The sequence below is a fragment of the Oryzias latipes genome, chromosome 6 (genome assembly GCF_053564925.1).
Source record: "Oryzias latipes strain Hd-rR chromosome 6, Olatipes_Hd-rR_3.1".
NCBI lineage: Eukaryota > Metazoa > Chordata > Actinopteri > Beloniformes > Adrianichthyidae > Oryzias > Oryzias latipes.
In genome coordinates, this window is record NC_136242.1 from 14,622,188 (window position 1) to 14,643,149 (window position 20,962).

General features: G+C 42.1%; 3 protein-coding genes across 6 annotated transcripts in view; 1 reads left to right on the forward strand and 2 right to left on the reverse strand.

Annotated features, from left to right (window-relative positions):
* The first annotated feature begins 436 nt into the window (after nt 1–436).
* On the forward strand, nt 437–11,195 carry mrps35 (mitochondrial ribosomal protein S35). The gene is made up of 8 exons (XM_004069500.5): nt 437–619; nt 3,922–3,974; nt 4,085–4,252; nt 6,108–6,168; nt 6,238–6,377; nt 7,584–7,693; nt 8,444–8,513; nt 10,788–11,195. Exons 1-8 carry the CDS (start codon nt 487–489, stop codon nt 11,058–11,060), a joined length of 1,008 nt encoding a protein of 335 aa, XP_004069548.1. The 5' UTR covers nt 437–486; the 3' UTR covers nt 11,061–11,195.
* mansc4 (MANSC domain containing 4) lies at nt 9,189–14,893 on the reverse strand. Of its 3 annotated transcripts, none has more exons than XM_011475897.4 (4): nt 14,498–14,888; nt 14,285–14,419; nt 13,018–13,288; nt 9,189–10,039 (listed from the first exon to the last, which is right to left on the reverse strand). In XM_011475897.4, the coding sequence occupies exons 1-4, from the start codon at nt 14,715–14,717 to the stop codon at nt 9,862–9,864; spliced, it is 804 nt and encodes a 267-aa protein (XP_011474199.1). In that variant the 5' UTR covers nt 14,718–14,888; the 3' UTR covers nt 9,189–9,861. The 3 variants fall into 3 exon arrangements, with proteins under 3 accessions (XP_011474199.1, XP_011474198.1, XP_004069938.1); XM_011475896.4 differs by lacking the exon at nt 9,189–10,039 and adding an exon at nt 10,326–12,834; XM_004069890.5 differs by lacking the exon at nt 9,189–10,039 and having other exon boundaries at nt 11,461–13,288; nt 14,498–14,893.
* A 987-nt stretch (nt 14,894–15,880) lies between these two features.
* tead4 (TEA domain transcription factor 4) overlaps nt 15,881–20,962 on the reverse strand; it is a 42,577-nt gene continuing 37,495 nt past the window's right edge. For both annotated transcript variants that reach the window (XM_011476549.2, XM_078949290.1), the window contains exons 11-12: nt 20,424–20,576; nt 15,881–16,986 (exon numbers count right to left, since the gene is read on the reverse strand). In XM_011476549.2, coding sequence (XP_011474851.2) covers nt 16,873–16,986; nt 20,424–20,576 — 267 coding nt within the window. In that variant the 3' untranslated portion in view covers nt 15,881–16,872. The remainder of the gene's footprint in view (nt 16,987–20,423; nt 20,577–20,962) is intronic.

The window sequence follows — 20,962 nt, forward strand, 5'->3', positions numbered from 1 at the left end:
TATTTATAATTGTGGTAATTAAAGCTTGCAGCTGTCAGGTTTATTGTATTTGAAATGCACAAAGAAAAATACTAAATCAATAGAAACCAGACAAGTTATAAAACACAACAAAAACAAACAAATAAATAGTACAGGCAAATATTTGGCCACACGAAGTAATAATATCTGTATGTCAGGAATGTACTTGAATGCACCACTTGTTTCAAACAGCAGCAGCTGGCAGATGAGAGCGAACAGCTGGTCAAACGTGAGTCTACCAGTAAGAACGCACATCGAATGGGATTATTGTCATTAGTATATATTAAATGGTATATCACATTTGCTATTTTAATCCATAAAATTGTGTTGAGTTTATACTTTAAAGCTTTAATTGACCATGCAGCTGACCAACCCCCAGGAGGCACAATTTCTAACTATTCGCACGGCTGAGCCTTTTTGCGTTCGGTGTATTTTGTCCCTTTTGGCTTCCGTCGTCACTTGGAAAAGATGGCTGCGCACGCAGGCAAAGCACTTCTGTGTCTAGGTCGTACTAGTTTTTCTTACATTGGACAGTCAAAACCAGCCAGCAGAGTAACGTACGCCACAGCTTTGTCTGTAAACAGTTCTTCCAGGAACAAAGGTGAGTTTTGCACGAGTCAAAACGTTTATTTAGTGCTAATTTAAGTTAAGACCAGGGATGCTGAGTTAGCTAGCTAGTAAGGTGCTACGACGGCATAGTATACCACTTCTTTTCTGTGTCAAGATTAATCGTACTACAGGTTTTTAACAAAAACTAACGGGATTTGAGTAGAAACAAATATAATTTTTTGCGGTAGTTCTTGTGACGGGTTCTTGGACGACTAGAATGTTTATGGTCAGACTGACGTATAACTTAGCTGCTCTGGTGCAATATTTATTTGTGGTTATAATAAATTGTAGTAAGTCCTGTAATATAGTTTGAACAGCATCCTGGCTCAGACGCGGGTAAAAGTACTGCTTTGTAATCAAGGAGGTCCTAGAAAGAGAAGGTTTGATGAGAAAAACAGTGTTTATGAAGGAAAATGGTTTCATATTTTTATATCATAATCTTGGAAATTTTCACTTATTTTTGCTTTATTTCATTTATTTATTGAAGACGCAGAGTTCTACTAATAAGTTACTGTAGCAGCTTTTATGGTTTATTATTTACTGTCTTGTGGTTCAGCGATAGTCTGCTTCTTCAGCTAATTTGACATGAGTTACTTTAATGTTTCAATTACTCATTATATTGATGAGTTGCATTTAAAAACCAGTTCCAAAACAGGGCTCCAGACTAACTTTTTTCACTAGGAGCACAGTGGCCCCCAACTGAAAATTTTAGGGGCACAACCAGAAAATTTAGAGGCGCATCCCGTAAATCAACATGCTAACCAAATCCACTAATTTCCACTGTATTACTAATAAATACTTTAATAATAGATGCAGAAATTACAATGTGCTGTTTCAAATTCAGTGTCACATTTTATTCTGCACTTTTGAAGATGCAACAACGAGGTAAACTGACAGCACCATCGCTGTCATGACAGTACAAATAAGTAAAGAAAACGGATGGGAATTTATCTTTGTGACACCAAATAGGTACAGCCAAGATGCACAATAAGTGTGTGCATCAATAAGTGTTTAAAGTTCAAGCCCCGTTAGCTGTCACGCATGTAGGTGTGGGACATTAAATTATTCTCCTCAGCTGACCATCTCCCGCGGAACCGTCTGATGCGCCGCCGTAACCGTCACCAAAACCTAAACCTTCCGCCGGGTCTGTGCGGCCCAGAGAAAAGTTCAGCACGGACTGCATGTATGTAGAAAATTACGAGCGAATAGATACGTTCTAAAAAGGAAAGTAAGGAAGTCCTTCATGTGGTCTGGGGAGGGGGCTGTCAGGTTTCCTGCTTTCAAGCCCGGTCAATGTCACGCCCCCAAGAGTCATTTACCCCACTGTGATTGGTTGGTCAGCTCCGTGCACGACGATGAAAAAGTGTCTTTCATACAAACTGGCGGGCTGCAGTAACATTAAACCTTCATATTAAGGCGGGGACCGCAAAATATCATCTTGGGGGCCGCAAATAGCCCGCGGGCCGCGAGTTTGAGACCCCTGCTGTACACTCTGGCACTGGTACACTAGCCGCAGGTCGGAAGAACAAATCAATAGTTCGCTTATTCATAGCTCAGACGCACATGATGAGGTTGTGATATTTGTCTCCGTTTCCTTCCCACAGATGTTTACGCGTGCTCGATTATCTCTAGGCCCCTCCCCCTCCACGCATTTTAGCCACTTACAGTGGCTTTCCCTATTCTTCTCACACGCATTGGCCGCCTCACAGATGGGCATCACGCGAGTGTGTGCTCGCGTTTCATGAGTATGTGCGCGAGTGTGTGTGTCTGCCTGCGTGCGTGTGCGCTCGCGTCTCATTGATTATTTCATTGATCATTGACGTACCCCTTCCACGTTTCATGTATAAAAAAATATGTAGGGTGGGGGAGGCAAATTTACTGGTCGCGCATGTGCGACTGGATGTAAAATTCAGTCACACACTCTCAAATTTTGGTCGCAAAATGCGACCAATTGGTCGCAGTCTGGAGCCCTGCAAAAAAAATTGTGTTTTTAGTTGTTTTTAATATGTTCTGGTGGCCTTTTTATATCAAGAAAATTTATCTTGTAGTAGCTTTTCTGAGTATTTCTTTATTAGAATTGTCGTTAATCAGAAGCAGATGCAAAAATGCCGTTTAATAGAGGTCATATTTGTGCCGTAGAGAATACTCCCATTCTGATGGATCCACTTGCAGACAAATAGATCCACGTCCGTCTTTGTTTTCCTCGTCCGATCTGGCATCTGGATCAAAACTGTACGGCTGAATAGCTCCATTATTGCTCGCCATTTTTGTTGCACCGCTAATATTAGGTTTAGGATGTGAAAGTTGGAAGCTGTTGTAAATAGAGAGCTCTTAGCGACTGGTAGGGAGGAGGAGGAGATGGGGTGGGTCTCTGCACCTACACTCCCGCCCCCAACTTCTAATGAACTTCTGCTGCTCTGCAGTCTGTCTTAGAAAATGACTGTTTTTTGGGGGGGCTAGAAACAGCATAATCGTAATTAAAAGACCACTGGGAAAGCTTTGAAAATACATCAAAAGATGATCGGAGTGGAACTTTAACATATTTAGCTTTAGCTTTCAGCATTCACACATACAGATTAGCAGGAAGTCTGTTTTTTTTTCCCAGAAGGTGTTTAAATATTATTCGTGGGAGTAAAAGACTTGTTGAGTGAATGGTTTAACAAAATTCCAAAAGTTTAAAGGCTTTATAATACATGTCAGGAACAGCAATGGTCCTAGAATTGAGCCATGAGGAATCCCATCATGCATGTCCAACATACTTTTGTTCCTCAAGCTAAATCTGTTGTGCAAATCAGAGGTTTGAACCAATTTTAAATGTTATAAATAAACTCTGTGACTTCCAGGATACACAAAAAGGCCATCTGGCATTTGGGTGCATGAATGTTATAGTGGTACTTGAAAGCATCACTAATCCGATGTCATCTAGAGGCTTCTGAGAAAACGCCCACCACTACCCAGATTATTCATTTATGGATAGACTCTGTTAAAATTTTAGGAAAAAAAAGCAGTATGAATTTATAAAGAAACAAACATAATAGATATTATGAGCACAGCCATAACAACAATGACCTTCCTGTCATCTTACATTTGGGTGGAAGAGAAACTTTAAAGACTTTCAACCTAAAAACCGTAGAGATGAAATTGTCTGAGAATAAAAGTGACCAAATTCAGCTTTGCTGTGGTTTTTTTTCTGGTTGTAGCAGTTTCTTTTACCATAACATGTTACTTTTAGGACATTTGTGTGACAGAATTTTGCATGTCTATGTCACAGACTTGTACAATTATATATTTTAGGTCTGCCAGAAAGAAATGCAAGAGGAACATTAGGGAGAAGACCAAGGAGAGAAGTGAGTGTTTGTTTCTGTTCAGAATACTTTCCAGATTTACATTCACACAATTGACATTTCTTTGCTAAAAATTGTGAAACAGAATTTTCTGTTCCTGTTTGGCTCGGCAGGCAGGGGAGCCCCGGACAGAGAAGATGGCGATGGATCAGGACTGGACTGCGGTTTATCCGGCTGCAACTCCCTTCAGACCAAACTCCGTCCCCCTCCCTGTGAGGATGGGCTACCCGGTGAAAGGAGGTGTTCCCCCACACAAGAAGGGCAACTTGGAGTTAATAAAGGTTGGGTTTTTTTGTACGTCATGAGGTTGATAGTTTTAGAATTTGGCAAAATAGCAGGTAAAGGATCCAAATAATGGTGTTTTTGGGCGGTTATTTACATCACTTGCAGCTTCTTAAGGCAAAGTTCATTCAGAAACTGTTACTGTGTTGGATATCCAGTGGATTACCATGCTTTGGAAATGGAGTCGGGCGTTCATTAGGATGAGAGGAGTTAATTGTAGCTGGTGTGGGTGGAGCTCTTTTGGCTGCGCGGCCAGCTCTCGTGGCGGCGGTTCTGTGCTGGGATTACTGAGCTGCAGACACCAGATGCTCCATCTGGACTCCAGCCACTTGCAGATCCACCCGCTTGCCCTCGTCACAGCTGGATCTCGGCAGGACGGTCTGACGCACCGCTTTCACGCTGCAGCGGCTAGCTTGTTTACCTTTAATACATAAAACATCCTAAACTAAGATGAACCTCTGTCCACTCTTGGAGAAACCCTCATACTCATAGAAAGTTGAAGTTTTTTTTTTTTATATAACTTTATGCTTTATATAATGCCCTCTGCCCAAAGGATCAAGGGGATTTCCCCCCCCTCTCCTGTTTACCATGCCCTTTAAAACCGCTCAATTCAGAACTCCGGCGCTAAGTATCTTAATCTGTGGCAGGTCAAATTCTCTTTGACCTGTGAGCACTTCTGCTTCGTCTTCTACTTGTTCATCTTCCAGATGTCAAACCCAACTGAATGTACAAAGCAAAGGGAGCCACTATGTCAAACATTTCATATAAATATTTGGATTCATTCAATGTGATTTTTTTGTTTTTTTTTCCTAGAAATGCTGCCATAGTTTTGACTCTGTGGAATGAGTCGGCTCCCTGCAGATCTATTTTCAACACTTCCTTTTTTTATCCGTTTCTTCATTTATGAATAGAATAATAATACCTAATAGGATCTGTGCAAAGCCATTGTTTTGGGTATCAACAATTCTGCAGAGGCTGTTGTGTTGGATTAAAGAGCACAATGATTGGCTTTGAGTTGGAAGGCGAGGGAGGGTAGGAGTTTAAAATGTTACAGCTTTTTAATACCGGTGTTTCCTTTTTTTAATCTACCATATTTTTCACACTATAAGTCTCTGGAGAATAAGCCACAGCTGCCAAAAAGAAGATGAAAATGTATGAAGTTTTGGTCTTTGATACATGTGTGATTCACGCCATTTATACGTGTTTCTTGCGTTCGTCATTTGTGGATCTGCACAGATGTCCATCAAGGGTTTTGGTTGATCGGTCTTTACGTGAATTTGGTTTTGAGCTGTTCAAAATCTACAGTCCATGCCTCCTTAACGTAGTTTATGCGCACTTATTACGGGATTTTTGCGAGCTGCATATGCAAATTTGTGGCTTTCCACGACCGTTCCACATGTGGAGATATGAACGGACTTTTCCTGCATGCACCACCGATGTTTAACTTTTATTTTGCACATACGGCTCACGTATCACGTTGAAATTACCTATGACCAGCGCAGTAATCCTGCATGGTTCATGTTCTGCGTTGGTTTACATGTTCTTTGTCTGGTTTATTCCTACTTCTTCTGTGATTTAAATGTAGTGAAACATCTGTGAACATGTCACATAAAGACTGCAACTTTTCTCACATTTTCCACATATGACCAATCCGTGCACTATGGGTAAATGTACTGTGACACACGACCTTTACACACTGGCAGCTTGCCATGGCGTCAGTTACCTCGCCAAAGTAAGACCTCTAAAGACTGGTGTCATTCCATGTTTTTGAGAAAACATTTGGGGCAAAAATGTTCAGGAGTAAATGATTAGACGTGTTAAAAACCTTTATCAGAAATGCCTTCTATGTTTCAGATCCCCAACTTTCTACATTTGACCCCAGCAGCCATCAAGAAGCACTGTGAAGCCCTGAAACGTGAGTTGAGTCGAGCCGCTTCTGTCACGGTGACATTTGGTCTGTAGCTGATGAGAACACGTCGTTCAGCTTTCTGCACAGAGTGGCCCTCCGCCTTGGACACGGAGCCCAAATGTGACCAGCAGTTCCCAGTCAAAGTAGAGAGCAGAGACTTTGTGTCTGCTGGTCCTTCCATCAGGAACCCTGCAGCTCGCATCGTTCAGCTCTCAGTGAGTCTCTGCTCTGCTTTTGCACTTCATACATAACTCCTGCTTTGTGTGGCGTCTGTGGACGCCAATGCCTGACATCCAACTAGAGATTAGAGTGTTATAGGGATGCGCATTGATCCGCTGACATCAGAAATGGGAGACATTTATTCTCCGACCTGAGTCACTGCATCAAGGAGTCTACAGATTAATAACTACGGAGACGTTTTGGACGTTTCAGCTCCGTCTTTTCCATCCGTTTTTGCTTATTTCTGTATAAATCAAACAATTCTCAGAGGCAAAAGTGACTCTTTAGCTTTGACATATTTGCTGAGACATTTTAATCTTCCTCTTAATCCCCAACCAGCACTAATCCATCAATATGCAGGCCTCTCATCAGACCAGAGCCACACATGTAAACAAAACATACATTTGATTAGAACATGACGCTGAAGGTGAAGCAGCCATGAATCCCTAAAGCTGAATCATTCAGGGTGACCCCAAACATCTCATATAGTATAGAATCAGCTGATGCAGTCGAGTACAAGTTTGACCTTTTTTGTTTTATTTCGTATGTCAGGAATTTCTTAGTATTTTTTTTAGATATCCAACAAAATAACCCTCCGACTTAAACAAGCATCACTTGGAGCAAAGTGTCCTTCACACATTTATTATTCTCCCAGCCAAAGTGTCTCCGTCACTTTTCCTGTTAATCACCAGCCATCTGCTCCGCTGACACATTGCCTTAGATTATATCAGCAAGGTAGGAACTGGACACTAATCCAGGTGGATTAGATCGGGGAATAGATTAGACGGCAAATCTCAGCTCAGTGAAATTCCAAATCCTGAACGGACCCAGTCAGTATCCTTGAAAGTTGAACACTTGATGGACTCACGAACTTCAAAACCTTTATTTTGCATCTTTTTTAACTGAACTTCTGGGTCGAAACCCTAAAAATAAAACCCCGTAATGAAGATATAATCTGCTCTCCGTCATCTCTGGGGGGGGGGGGGAGAGATTGTGGGCCAAAGCATGCATCCCCCTAAAGACTAAATATCACTTTAATCAAAACCAAAAAAAAAAGTCAGTCAGTGTAAAGGCAGATATTCATGGACTGTGCACATGCAGAGAAACATAAGCTGCTCTAAAATAACCACATTTTGTGATAGATTTCTGTCTGGACTGTTAAGTGCATTTTCTCCCATAATCCCGTGTCCTCTGCTTCTAAGATCAAGCTGTCCAGTTTGAACTTGGATGACCACGCACGCAAGAAAATGCTCAAACTTGTTGGTGAGAGATACTGCAGAGACACGGATGTGCTCACCATCAGAGCCGACAGGTAAACCCCGACGCCTCGCGTTACGTTCAAACATGTTCAAGAACGCGCTAGTACCGCTACCCAACGCTAGCACATGTACCTCTTACAGGTTAGAATGTGAAAGTGGTGCAAATCTGGTGACTTTTGCTTTCACAGCTCCATTCTGATATGTGCAATTCAGTTTTATGTACAACATGGTTGTCTTAACAGGCTTCTCTAGTTGAACAAAACATAAAATCAGTTATAAAATAGAAAAGCTGATTGCTTTTGTAAACAGACTAGACTGAACTGGATATCCCTGTCCTTGGATGCTCCTCCTCGGTAAGGAAAAACTCCAAAAAAATGACAGATTCCAGGAAAAGAAAGAAGAAAGCTCAGGGGTATTCACATGGCGGGCTCCTCTCCAAGGACAGACAGGCGATGTCTTGGCTTTTAGAATCAGAATGAGCTTATCCAACTCTACAACTACACATGATGTATGAAAGACTTGGTGTCACAGAACTCCTGCCGGGCAAAAACCGCAATTATTCATTTCTCCTCCATGACTCATTTTCAAACGGTTGGTACGTCCATAAACTAAAGGGGACGTCATCCATACGGCACTACCAGATTTGGGTCGTCCCTGCTTGGTCAAAGCTCCACCTCTAATGTGCATTCAATGGCCGCGCTTTGTGTACGTAGAATTTACATCGACTTGAAGAGTTAAACTAAAGAAAAGGATATGAAATAAATGTGTTTCAATGCTCTGATGTTGCTCCTCGTCTTCATCAGCTGCCCACTGAGACAGCAGAACTACGACTATGCCATGTATCTGCTGACGGTTCTCTACCACGAGTCTTGGGTAAGTTTTCAACTTTAAAATCGGATGCATTTTCTTTAGAAACTTGGCAAACTGCAGCCACAAGTCCTGCAACAAAGGTCGTATTTTTAAAGACCCGATCTGATGAAAATAGTGTTTTTAACACGTTCTTTTGTCATTTTTCTGATAAAGGAGGACATGTATAAAGAAAATATTGCATTTCTTTATAGAAATCATGAACAATATGATAGCACACCATGGAAAAAGCTTGTAGCAGTCACATAGCTGCTACAGTCAGAAGGCCACAGGCTCTGCTTCATTCTGATGAATCCACTTGTAGACAAATAAACATCTTTGTTTTCCTCGTCTCAGCTGGTATCTGGATCAAACTGTATGGCTGGATAGCTCCAATTTACTCTCCATTTTTATAAATGATGGGTTGGGAGTGTAGAAGCTGTTAGCTAGCAGGAGAGAATGTAGACGTAGAGCTCTCAGCAGCGGGGAGGGAACGGGGCCGGAGTTGCTTCTCAACAGGAGTCCTGCCCAAAACTCAGGTGAATTTCTATTCAACTCCTGCTGCTCTGCAGAAACTATGTCCTAGAAAACACCAGGTGTTTGATTTTTGACAAAAAAACAGCGCAATCATAATTAAAAGACCAATAGGAACACTTTAAAAATAGATCAAAAGATGATCAAAATCTAAAAACCTTTACAGAATTAAATTCCTTAGAAGTTGCTTTTTTTATTTTTTTATGCATTTACACATTTTGTACTTCATATTTTAAGTATTTCTGACAACAAAAGTTTAGCCTCATTGATTTTAGAAAAAGCTAAATTTATAAGATATTTTGATTAACAGTTTAATAAAAACACCAACTTAAATCATTTTAAAACCCATTTTATCGGGTAACCTTTCACACAACTAGTTAGAACTTCATAAGTGTTTTTTTTTCATTTGAAAAGAAAATACTTTAGAGTATTAAGATTAAATTGAAATAATCAACATTGAATTTCTAACAAATTTAGTATTAGTTAACTTTTTTTATGAATCCATCAAAACCACGATGAAGCTGCTGCCTGAATGCTTGTGGACTGGTTTACTTAAAAAGGCTCTTCTTAAAAACACAAAAACAAAACAAACTTCAATCGTTTCTATTCTCCCCATCATTTAAATGCGTCTGGCAGGAAAGCCGCGTAAGCTTTTAGCAGAGGAGGTCATTCCTCCTGCCCAGTGGTCTGAGAGGCCGGGTCCATTAGGGAGGAATCAGAGATGAATGGGCAGTATAATCGATGTGACATTTCTCTACAGCTAAGTGGAAAATGGACTCTGAGATCAGGTGTTGACCCCGACACTCCTTCACATTAAAAGCCCCATGAGAGCAGGCCGTCTTCAGGTCTTCGCTCCAGCACGAGCGTCTGCCCTCGTTGTGTAACTTCTGCCTTCAGGACGACCACGGCGAAGATGTTTGGGGACTTGAGTCAGGAAACGGAACACTGTCCAGTGGCCTTTAGGACGCACAATAGAAGACACAGTGTTTGTCGAGCAGGCTGTTGGGAGAGGGACCAGGCTGTAACGCAAGAACACAAAGAAAGCAACTGTTGCAGCCGCTGATGTGATAACATCTGCTCGCTAGAAGAGCGGGAACGCCGCCTCTAAAGTCCAGTCCTTTACTGCGGGGGGGCGGGAATGACTGCTCCAACCTTTACCTCTCACCAAGGCATACAGAGGGACGAAAAAGACTGTCAGGAACACTGACGGCCCATGTTGTCAAAATGACGCCATGAATGACAGTTTTCCTCCACAAAAATCTTTTTTTTGCACGTTCCCCCCAGATCAGAGCAGACAAAACCAGGTTTAGATATTTACAGCTTTCGCATTTATTTGCAGAAACTTAGATTCCAGCAGAACAGAGTTCAGGTCCCGCCTTGCCTTCAAGTCCCACTCTAAACCTCTGTATTGTCAAAGCGTTCCTACTGGTCTTTTAATTATGGGTATGCAGTTTTTAGCTAAAAAACAAAACAACCTGTCCTTTAATTATCTTTTTCAAACTACCTTTTTTCATCTGCTCTGATTCAAAACAATTTAAATAAAGAAATGCGCTTATTTTTCTCTGTTCTCCATCAGAAAAGGCTACAAAAACATTAAAACCCCATTTGTCATCAGAGTGGGTCTTTAGCAGTTTGCAATGTTCTCCAGGAAAGGTAGTGACAGTAGATCCACAAATACTTATGAAGACATCCCATCAGAATGGAACGTTTCCATTCTACTCCAATGAAAGTAATCTAACTTTATGCACATCTTTGTTTTTTCCACAGAAAAAGGAGCCATGGGAGGCTGAGAAGACTGTGGCAGACATGGAGGAGTATATGTGGGAGGACAGCCCATCCCAAAAGAACATTTTAGACCTGCTGATTCGCATGAAAGGAGAGGGGCAGGAAGCACGGGAGCAGCTGCTGGAGAGGAGGGACGTGCAGGAGTACAGGGACTCCGTCACGAGGCTGAAGAACGAAGGAGGGAGCGAGAGGAGCATGCAGCAGTACAAGGAGGCCGTTAAGAAAGTCTTCAACCTGGGACAAGGACCTGTCTAAATACATGCTGTGCTTGGATTTCTGAGGAATCAAACGTCTCACTCACAGCAAATCATGTGTGAGCATCCTTAAGGGTAGAAGGGTCATGTAAGGTGGATATTATGGCTTAATACAAAAATAAAAGCATAACACGCATGTCCTGCTGTAAGTATTTCTGTATGTTCAAAGCGTTTGTGGAACAGAGGCTCAGTTCAGAGTTTGTGTTCCACACTCCTCAGGTTCAGCAGCAGCTCTTCCTTCAGTGAAAGGACGCTTTCAGCAGCAGGTTTTTGAACTCTTCTACTGTTTCAATATTTGGTCCCCCGTTTGATTTCTGTGGTAATCTGGCAGGTTAACGTTACAGCTATGAGGGATGAAGTTTACATATCAAATACAAGTTGGAATTAAGAGCTGGTAGCAGTTCAGACAAACGGCTAATGTTTATTAAAAGTTTAGCAGCGTGGAGGTTGAATAAAATGACAACTTTGAAGCAACAACAGCTACTGTGTAGATTTGTGTGTACAGGTTAAATGACTGCACAGTCCAGAAGGGCCAGCTGGCTGTTCCTGCTGTCCCCTCTGGTTAATGTCATGTTCTGGTCCACTGCACCGCCTTGGTTTCAGTCTTCACACAGGTGTCATCCACATTTGTGAACCAGTAAGGTGGGGCTGCTTCCTGTAACATTCCTACAGCCATTTCACAAGTTTCCATCGCTTCTCGGAGAAAATAAAACGAGTAAAGATGGTTTCTGATTGTTCAATTGTTTAAGAAAAACCAGTTCCAAGCACTGAAAAAAAGCAAATGATCCCCCTCCTGCTAGAAAAATGCTTCACCCTCAAGCTACGTTGAAGAACGAGCATCCTTGAATGCATCTTTATCCCATGATGTTCCTACTGGACAAGCAGGGAGGGGCGCCTCTTCCTTTTTCTACTGTTTACTAGCACAGAAGAGGCTTGCTGTTAAATGTAATGTAATCTCTTTTCCAATATCTGAAAGACTTGGTGTCGTATTATTCAAACCCCAAATCTTCGTTTCTCCTCCATGATCAATTTTCAAACAGTTGCCACTGGATGCTCATTGAATGACCACACGTTTTGTACGTAGAGCCGGAAAACAATCATAGAAACTTTCTACGCATGAGCGGGAAAACGCCCGTTGACACAGACCTCATGCACGCACATTGAAGAGGCCGGTGTGAACCCCGCTTCAGAGCAATATTAGCGATTTCATCCGCAGCCAAAGCTGTCCTGTTTCTGCTTCAGTCTCGTCTTTGTGCTGCTGATGAGCGAGCAGCAGTCGTGGAAAGGATTTACTCTTCTGGTGGTGGTTTTTCTGGTTGGATGGGGTCTGTTTTCATCAGGCAGAACGTGGAGACAACCACATTCTTCTACTGAACTGTTATTGGAATTTTTAAGTGAAAGTCCGTTTAAAGAATTCATCTTTAAACCCGATCCTACTGTTGAAGGCCGCCTTCTTCCCTGGTCTCCGCCCTCAGCAGCTCTCTCGGACCAGCACATACTTGATGAGGCGCATGGAGCCTTTCTTCCCTCTCCATGATGTGCGGTAGCGGCCCATCCTCTTCTTCTGACCTCTCCAGCTCACCAGCAGTAGAATGGAGCAGCAGCAGCTCAGCAGCACCGTGACACAGATGACCACTGCAACCAGCAACGTGTGAGCGGCCATGCGCCATCCAGGTCCAAACTCCGTGTCCTCGTCCTCTCCTCCCTGACCTTCCTCACTGCCTGCAGTGTGGTTCCTCTCCAGGCTGCCCGCCGTGTCATTGTCATCCTGAGAGCTAGTCGTGAGAATGAAAGCAGTTGAGGGGCTGCTGGTCACCTGGGGGGGCGTGAGGGTGGAGTGGTAGAAAGTGGGAGCTTGAGTAGTTGCTGTGGGGAAGCCTGGAGACGTCTCTGGCTGGCGTCTGGACGTTACCGTGTTTGACAAACAGGGGGAAGCGGGTGTGACGGTTTGAGCGTACCTTCCTAAGGTGGCTGGAATCTTTTCCATGGAGGCAGCTGAAGGGACCGCTGTGACCTTTTCTTCGGCCGCGGTGGCGTGCGCTCCTGTTGAGGCCGGCGGCTTAACCGTGGCTGCAGACGTCAGCGGCGGCACTGCAGGAGCAGGGCGAATGAACTGGCGTTTGTCTGAAGGCAGGGCATCCGAGGCGTTGATCCGGCTGTAGTGATGGGGTAACACACGGACGTTTGACGAGAAGTATTTTCCAAACACCAGCAGATCAGGATCTGCACCTAGTGCATGGAGAAACGCATTCATCTCAGGTTACTGATAACATCTCATATACAGTATTGCAGGATCTATAAAACAATAAAAACCAATGAGTTTTTTCATTTTAAAAGTGAAGGAGCCAAAAAAGTGCATCAGAAACAAAGTGACTCTTCAGTGGAATTCAACTGGGAGGTTACCTCTACAGAAACAATATTTTGATTCTATCCACACATTAAAGACCCCTGCTTTTACTTTTCTTATCAGTATTGTGTTTAGGTTTACTGCTTTATCACATTTCAATGTGGCTGGGAAAACTCAGAGTTTTTTGTTTTTTCTTTTTTGAAGCACCGTTGAAACACTTGAACCGTTTCAAAAGTCCAGGTTCAGCTACTTTTAGCAGTGTTGGAAACAAAAAGCACTTTATTTTCTCAGCCCTATTCATAAAACCTTATTGGTTTATATATTGAGTGTTGGAAAAAAAAAAGTCTTATTTACCCAAAGAAAAGCCCCATGAATTTGCTTGGGTGAAAAGCAAATATATGTGACACAGTGGCAGTGCTTAGTGCTCCCATCATTAAATAAAATGTATTTTACACACCCCTAGCGGACATGTGCTAGTAAACAGTAGCAAAAGAAGAAGCCCCTCCCTTCTTGTCCAGTGTGAACACCTCAGACTTCATCGTACAAGAAGCCGCATTTAAACAGCGCCTCATGCCTGGTGTGAACAGATCTTCAAAATGAAAAAAGAAACGGGTTAAAGACCTGCAGTGCCTGAATTTATCTTAAAATCAATTTAGTTCGTCTTTGTTTGTTTTTTTCACCTTTATAACCATTCATTTTTTTTATTTACTCATTCTACCATGAATTGAATCATGCTTTGAAAAAAGGTTTTGCTCTACAAGTTTGCACTTTCAGACAATAACTGTTCATTTGTGCTAAAAAAAAAAAATACTTTCCCCGTTTTTGCAATGAAACTCCACATAAACAACAGATGCTTGTAGGGCAGTTCTGCGAGTTACCCTTTGTGATGTTATAGAGGACAACGTTGCCTCTGTGGGTCAGGATGCAGCTCTCCAGTGTGGGACAGTGCAGATGGAAGCAGTTCTGCCTTTCTGGACTGGTTTCGTACTGGAACGCGGCCAGGTTGCAGGAAACTGCAGGAAAACAGGTGGGGATGACGTCATCAGGAAACAACTAAACAAAATAAACAATACAAATCCCGTGAAACTCACAATTCTGCGTCAGGCAGCAGGTGCGGCTGCATTTCAGCGCCGTCTCCTCCTGGTAGAGGTTGAGGAGCCGCGCTCCTCTCCTCTGGGACTCCTCCAGGTCGATGAAGATCCCGGGGAACCTCCGGATCCAGCAGTTCTGGTAGTAGGTGGTGGGGGAGCACCAGGACTCCGAGCCGCTCAGCAGACTCAAGGCGGCCAGCAGGCCCCATGCGACGTTCATGGCGCACCGTGAGAGCCACGACTCAAAAGACGACAGCCGGACGACACGCACATGTTTTGGAGCTTCACCCCCACAGGACCACACTGCCTACCTGCCGGTGGCCACCTTCAAGTCAATTAGGCTCCAGGTGTGAGGCGTCTGCTGACTTTAGGGGGTGGAGCCTCGTGTGTGCGCGCGCGCGCGCGTTCAGACTCACTGATTCTTTGTTTTTTTGATAATTAACCCAGAAAAGTCTACTACAATTATATAAATTCTCTTTTTGGGGGTGAAGTAAGCTGTTTTTTCAAACCCTTTGATACAACCCATAAAAATATTTAGCAATTTAAAAAAAATAATAATTTTAAGTGGCCGGGATAGCCTCCAGCAGCCCTGTGACCCCGAAAGGAAACAAACGGAACAAGATGCATGAATGATAATAATTATAAACAGATTTTTCCTAATTTTAACACATAAAGTAATGATTTTAAAAATGAGCAACAATAGATGCATTATTGTAACCATAATATTCTGAAAATGAGAAACTTTTCCAGATTAAGATGTCCAAATTCCCACCCTAACCCCTAAATAGTGCACTATATAGTGCGTTTGGCCCTATGTAGTGCTGTCTGAATCTACATTCCAAAATCAAGTGCCCTAGAAATTTCCCAGATGTCTCTGCGAAAAACCAGTGTGCATCAATGCTCGCTATCAGCAAATATAGACCACAATGCATAGCATCAGAAGAATTTTTGCTAAAAAATGTATTTTTTCAATAAATCATCAATGTTTTTATCTTCAGAAGACAGTTGACTCATAAATAATTGTCGCAAAATGCTCATATTAATTAGATTTTAACTTTGTGAAATCTATGACATCATATCCGCCGCTAAAAAAACAAAGTAGTGAGCATGGTGTCCGAATTGCTTTTAAAAATCCAGGGCTCCACATAGTGCTGCACTATATAGTTTTTTAGTAGATGGGGGTTAGAGTGGGAATTCGGACACAACCAAAGTGTTTATGAGAGCCCTTTTACTGCCCCTAGTGGAAGGATGATGAACTGTAGGAGAGAAAACACGAAGCATGTTCTATACAATTTTTTGAGTTTTTAAGAAAAGTTTAGATCACGAGATAGGGATCTCAGAAATGCGTGGTTATATAGGTTTAAAATGTCATAAAACAAGACATTTTGGCAATGTAACAACTTATTTATTTAACAAACAAAAACCTCCATAGTGTGTGGAAGAACCATACACAGTCACACATGAAAGCTGAACCTGAAACTGCAGCTGTCTGACGGCATGTTTCCATTGAAAAGACAGGCTGCTGTATTTTTGAAGGAGCTTGAGAAACATTTGTACGATATTTGTGCCATCCAGACCTGAGAAGATCCTGAATTACACTTGAATCCTTATCGGACGCTTGGCGGTAAGTACAGACAACATCTGCCGTCAACGTACAAAAGCTTTGTCTGGTTCAAGTTAACAGTTAGATTATGTGCCTCAGTCTGTAGTCAGATACTTGTCAATCAAAGACAAAAAGACAAAACAACAGTGAACATCAAACTGTGAATACAATTTCTCTTTAAAATCCTTTCAGCCGCTCTGTGATGAGCAGATGAATATGGGGCTGTACATAATTACTGAACTCTTTAATGACAAAAAAAAAAATACATTGGCACCAGAAGTGAACTCCAATGGATGTGCAAAAGAGGAATCCTCCATGTTCTGTAAATTGATTTATTTGTAACTTCTCCCCACTCGCTTATACTTATGTAAGTCACTAGATGGCAGTCTGAGGCAGCCGATCTCTCCTGTCGCAAACATACCCTGAACATGCATGCATGACAAAAAAATGGACTTCAAAAACAAGCTCTAGTAAAATGCGACAAACACCAGCAGTGATAACTCTGACATGCATGATTCGAAGGCCGTGGTTGGCTCCTTTGGTACAGAAACCACAGTGTATACTCCTTCATCCTTCTCACATCCAGCCTCCTTCTGCTTCTCCGTCTCCCAGTCCAGCCCCTCTTCTTGCTCTCGCACACGCTCGACGCTGCCAGTGTTTCTCTGGACTCCTGACCGACTCGACAGATTTCAGCTCACGGAGTTGAGGGTTTTGGTGTCGTTGCTCGCAGGTGTGCTACAAAGAGCTGGCAAGTCCCACCAGTGCCTCTGTGTCAGTCTTTGACCAGCCTGTAAATATGGTGCTGTGCGCCGTGCTCGCTGGTGGACACCTCGAAGACGTATGCTATGCACAGCAGGGTCTCCAGTGTGTCCCTGTTAGTCACCACCTGTAAGCACACACAAGAGAGCCCATTCTTCATCTGCAGATTCATGTCTTTACACTCTGTCTTCTTATAAACATGCCAATAATAGAGGAGGAACAGCTCCTACTATTTATAAAAGTACATAAAAGATAATAAACCATTGATTCTTCACCAACTCACCACATATAAAGTCTTAAAACTTCCTAAGGCTTTGGATTTAGATTCTGAGTGTCTGTGAAAAACAAATGTCACCCAAAGTTTGAGCATTTTCCTCTTTGGATTGAGTGACACATTAGTTTTGCAAAATGAAACTGCTTTTTAAAAAGCTTTTCATGACAGAAAATGTTTTCAAACGGGACAGAGCATGCAAAAAACACATTGCACTTGTTTTACTAACTGCATGCCTGTGTTAAACGGGCAAAATATTACCACTGATGCATATGCAGCATGGGCGATACTAGCACAACGTGAGGGGCATTAAAGGCAGATATGGAACCAGTCACAATAATAAAGGCTGACATTAATAGCATCTTCCTATTTTCCTCTATTCTACAAAGTCCCATTTTTATCTTGAATGTTTCTTTTGAACAAAGTCTGCTCCTCTGCTGTCTCCAAGTTCTGCCTGTTGCATTCTGGGGCAGCTGATGAGAGCCCCAACTGCTGCCTGTACTCAAACTTTGATTCTTTTAGTAAATCACTGCAAATCCTAAATGTGTGGGATCGCTTTCTACGCAATCTTTGGCACTTTTTAAGGAGGTTCTCTGTAAATCAGTCATTGTGTCAAGCTAGAAATATGGATTCTGGAGCTTTTAAGTCCCACTCCAATCATCTTTAGATCTATCGTAAACGTGTTTCTGTGGTCTTTTAGTTTTAATGATGACGTTTTATGTCAATGAACCTATGTTGCTTTGTAGAACAGTTTGTGCAGAGCAGCAAGAGCTCATCATAAATTTGCCTCTGAATGTTTGGGTGGGATTGTTGGCACAGAACAAACCCCCCTTTGCCCTCCCCGTCACTGAAAATGAAGACGTGCATGGATCTATTTGTCTGCAGGTGGATGCATCAGAATGGCTTGTATTTTCTACGGCACAAACGCTTTTTTAAACGGCCTTTTCTTCTCTGCTCCTGATTCACAGCAATTTGAATAAAAAATATACTCAGAAATACAATTTTAGTCTACATTGTCACAGCATATATCCTCTATCATGAGAAAAATGCCACAAGAATGGGTTAAAAACATCATTTTCATTTTTTAACAGTGACAATGGAACAAACATACATCTGTGCTTAATGCTGTGATTAATCGTTGCACTATAACATACGTGTCTTTGTATATGCTGTCCATATACAAGCTTATGAGGTGTTCAAGGTTAATAGGAGCTAAATCAGCCCATTGAGATGCTGCAATGTGGTCGCCAATTCAATTCCGTTCTTTTTATAAAGCCCCAATTGACCACAGAGGTCAGTGTGGGCTCATTGTCATCTGGCTCCTTCTACAGGAATGTAGTCGTCACTCGAAGGAACACAAATGCCTTTGAACCCTGTTGTCGTGGACCACTCGGTTACTATAGCGATACACTCCTCTCGGTTCACTTTGGCCTCAGTGTCCGTTGTCTGAGGCAGACAGAGGCTCATTCAGAAAACTTGCTGCAGAAAGGGTGATATGGACTGTGAGAAACAGCATAAAAGCTCGCGTTTCTCTGGGCTTAGCTTTAAATAATGTCTGAACAAAAAAGTCAAAAGAACGCAGACACTACTTCTCCAAAGAACCTGTATAGAGTCATGTGAAAAATGAAGGTTAAGGAGTTTATTTTGGTCCTTGAGCTCTTTGCAGACAATGACTTATCTGCAGAGTATGAAGCTAGCATTGTGCTTTCGTGTTCGTCCGTTTGCTGGAGGATGTCTACTTGCAATACAGCTTAAAACTAAAGAACAGCCTCTTGAATCCACGGCCTAATGTCAGACAGATCTGTTCATTTCAATTTTAACAACTTTTTACAGGCATTTAGGCTGAATCTTTCATAAGCCTAAAAAATAATAAGAAGTGGTGAGATTAGCAGAAACATTTCTCCTTTTATTTTCTATATGTATTTCATTTCCTACTACTTTTAATCCCTCTGATCCCCTTTTAGGGAGATATTCATCATTCAACCTGATCCAAAACACTTGAAGCAAAATATAGGCCATACTAATGCTGACTTACCTGCACTTATTTCCCTAAAAAACACTAAATGTGGGACTTTTTACATTTTTTTTAAAAATGTGTTTAAGTTGGGAGAGAATCGACAAATATGGATTTCATTACAAACGCTCCAAAAAAGTAAAAGAAAAAAATAAAATTATGGTCTCAGCATGTTGTTTTCTTTATATTAACTCTCACCTTTTCTCCGGACAAAGTGTAGAAACAGCAAAGACGGTGTTTCAAACTGAAGAGATTCAGTAAATAAAGACAGGCCTTGAAAGGAACCATGTTTGTATGAATCATTAAAGAAGAAACTCTTCAGGTTACAATCCTCATCGTTATTGTCTGTAACCACTAAGGACGTTCTGGAATAATGGCTTCAGCTTAAACCTTTACTGCTTTAAGCTATTCATGGTTTTCTATACAGAGTTTTTTAGTGTTCACAGCCATACTAGAGTTTTAAGATCTGCCAACCAGTATCAGCTTTAGCCCCCAGTTATAGATTGATATTCCTCCATGATATCAGACCTGAACAGCTTTAATTGTCAACCACAGACTTACCTTTTTATGATGTTAGCTGGTGGCAACTTATCTTCTTTCTCTTGTTTTACTCAATTCTTATCTGTCTTTTATGTATTTTATTGTCTCTTGTCATTTTATGTTGTTATTTTTAGAACTCGCTCAGTCCCTTTTGGGGTCACCGGGTTGCTGGAGCACACTTCAGTAATGTTGGGCGAAGGCGGGGTACACCCTGACCAGCTGACCAATCTGTTGCAGGGCCACACAATCACACATGCACACCAACTTAGAGATACCGATTAACCTGTGAAGCGTGTTGGATTGTGGGAAGAAGCCGGAGCACCCCGAGAAATCTCACACATGCAAACTCCACACAGGGAGGTCCCAGCCAGGATTTGAACCAGGGCTTTCCATTCACATGTCTGGGATTTCTGTGCTTTGAAAGTGTCCTGCTGCCTCATATTTTGATAACTTAAGGCAACTTTTTTTGCTATTATTTTTGTTTGTGTGTTTTTATCAAAGAATATCAGTAGTAGAGTTTGTTTTTTGCTTCTTGAACCCATGTGGCTCATAATTAATTGAGCTGATCTGTACTGATAGTGTTATTTTCCTGTCTCTTCTTCCAATCATGAGTGTTATGTAACAGTACAGCGTGAAGAAAGTTATTTTAAAAGCACTTTCCATGTATCACAGCGTGCATGAGGAGTGTAACGGTAGAAACGCAAACACACCCCACCTCTCCAGCGTGATCAGTGTGTACCTGTAGGATGGTGAAGTTTTCCAGTACGCTGTTCATCATGTACTTCTCCGGCAGATGCTTCAGCTTGTGAATGAAGTTGATCATGTATTCACACAACGGGGATCTGTGGATCCGGAACACGTAGCGCCCGTTCTCGAAGCGCGCGTACTCCGTCTGGGGAGGGAAGACAAGCAGCTGAGTTCAAACCAGCTCGCAAAAATTTTGACTGACAGAAAACAAAACAAAAAAACACACAAAAAAGAAGAAAAAAAAAGTCATGTGACCCACTAAAACGCAAATGGATGCGTTAGATCTATGTGATAAGCTGTAATGTGAGTAATGCAATATACCTAATGCAGCATATGGCATGCCACATTTGACAATAAACATATTTCTCGTGGCAACCATAATCAAATGATGAAGCCATTAGATATCATCATGTGGCTTACGGAGGCAGATGGCTCAACCGAGGGACGTGTGTGTTTGTGTATTTATGTTGGACAATCCGTCAGCGGATGGGCGGGGGCAGGGCGATGACCTTACATAGTTAACAGGAAATT

Bases quoted from the DNA above. Each gene is read 5' to 3' on its own strand.
- mrps35 (XM_004069500.5), top strand. From the start codon at position 487: ATGGCTGCGCACGCAGGCAAAGCACTTCTGTGTCTAGGTCGTACTAGT. The intron at 7,694-8,443 runs GTAAACCCCGAC...CGTCTTCATCAG, and splicing joins CTCACCATCAGAGCCGACAG to CTGCCCACTGAGACAGCAGA. The intron at 8,514-10,787 runs GTAAGTTTTCAA...TTTTTTCCACAG, and splicing joins TTCTCTACCACGAGTCTTGG to AAAAAGGAGCCATGGGAGGC.
- mansc4 (XM_004069890.5), bottom strand. From the start codon at position 14,717: ATGAACGTCGCATGGGGCCTGCTGGCCGCCTTGAGTCTGCTGAGCGGC. The intron at 14,420-14,497 runs GTGAGTTTCACG...GTTTTCCTGCAG, and splicing joins CTGCTGCCTGACGCAGAATT to TTTCCTGCAACCTGGCCGCG. The intron at 13,289-14,284 runs GTAACTCGCAGA...TCCATGCACTAG, and splicing joins CCTCTATAACATCACAAAGG to GTGCAGATCCTGATCTGCTG.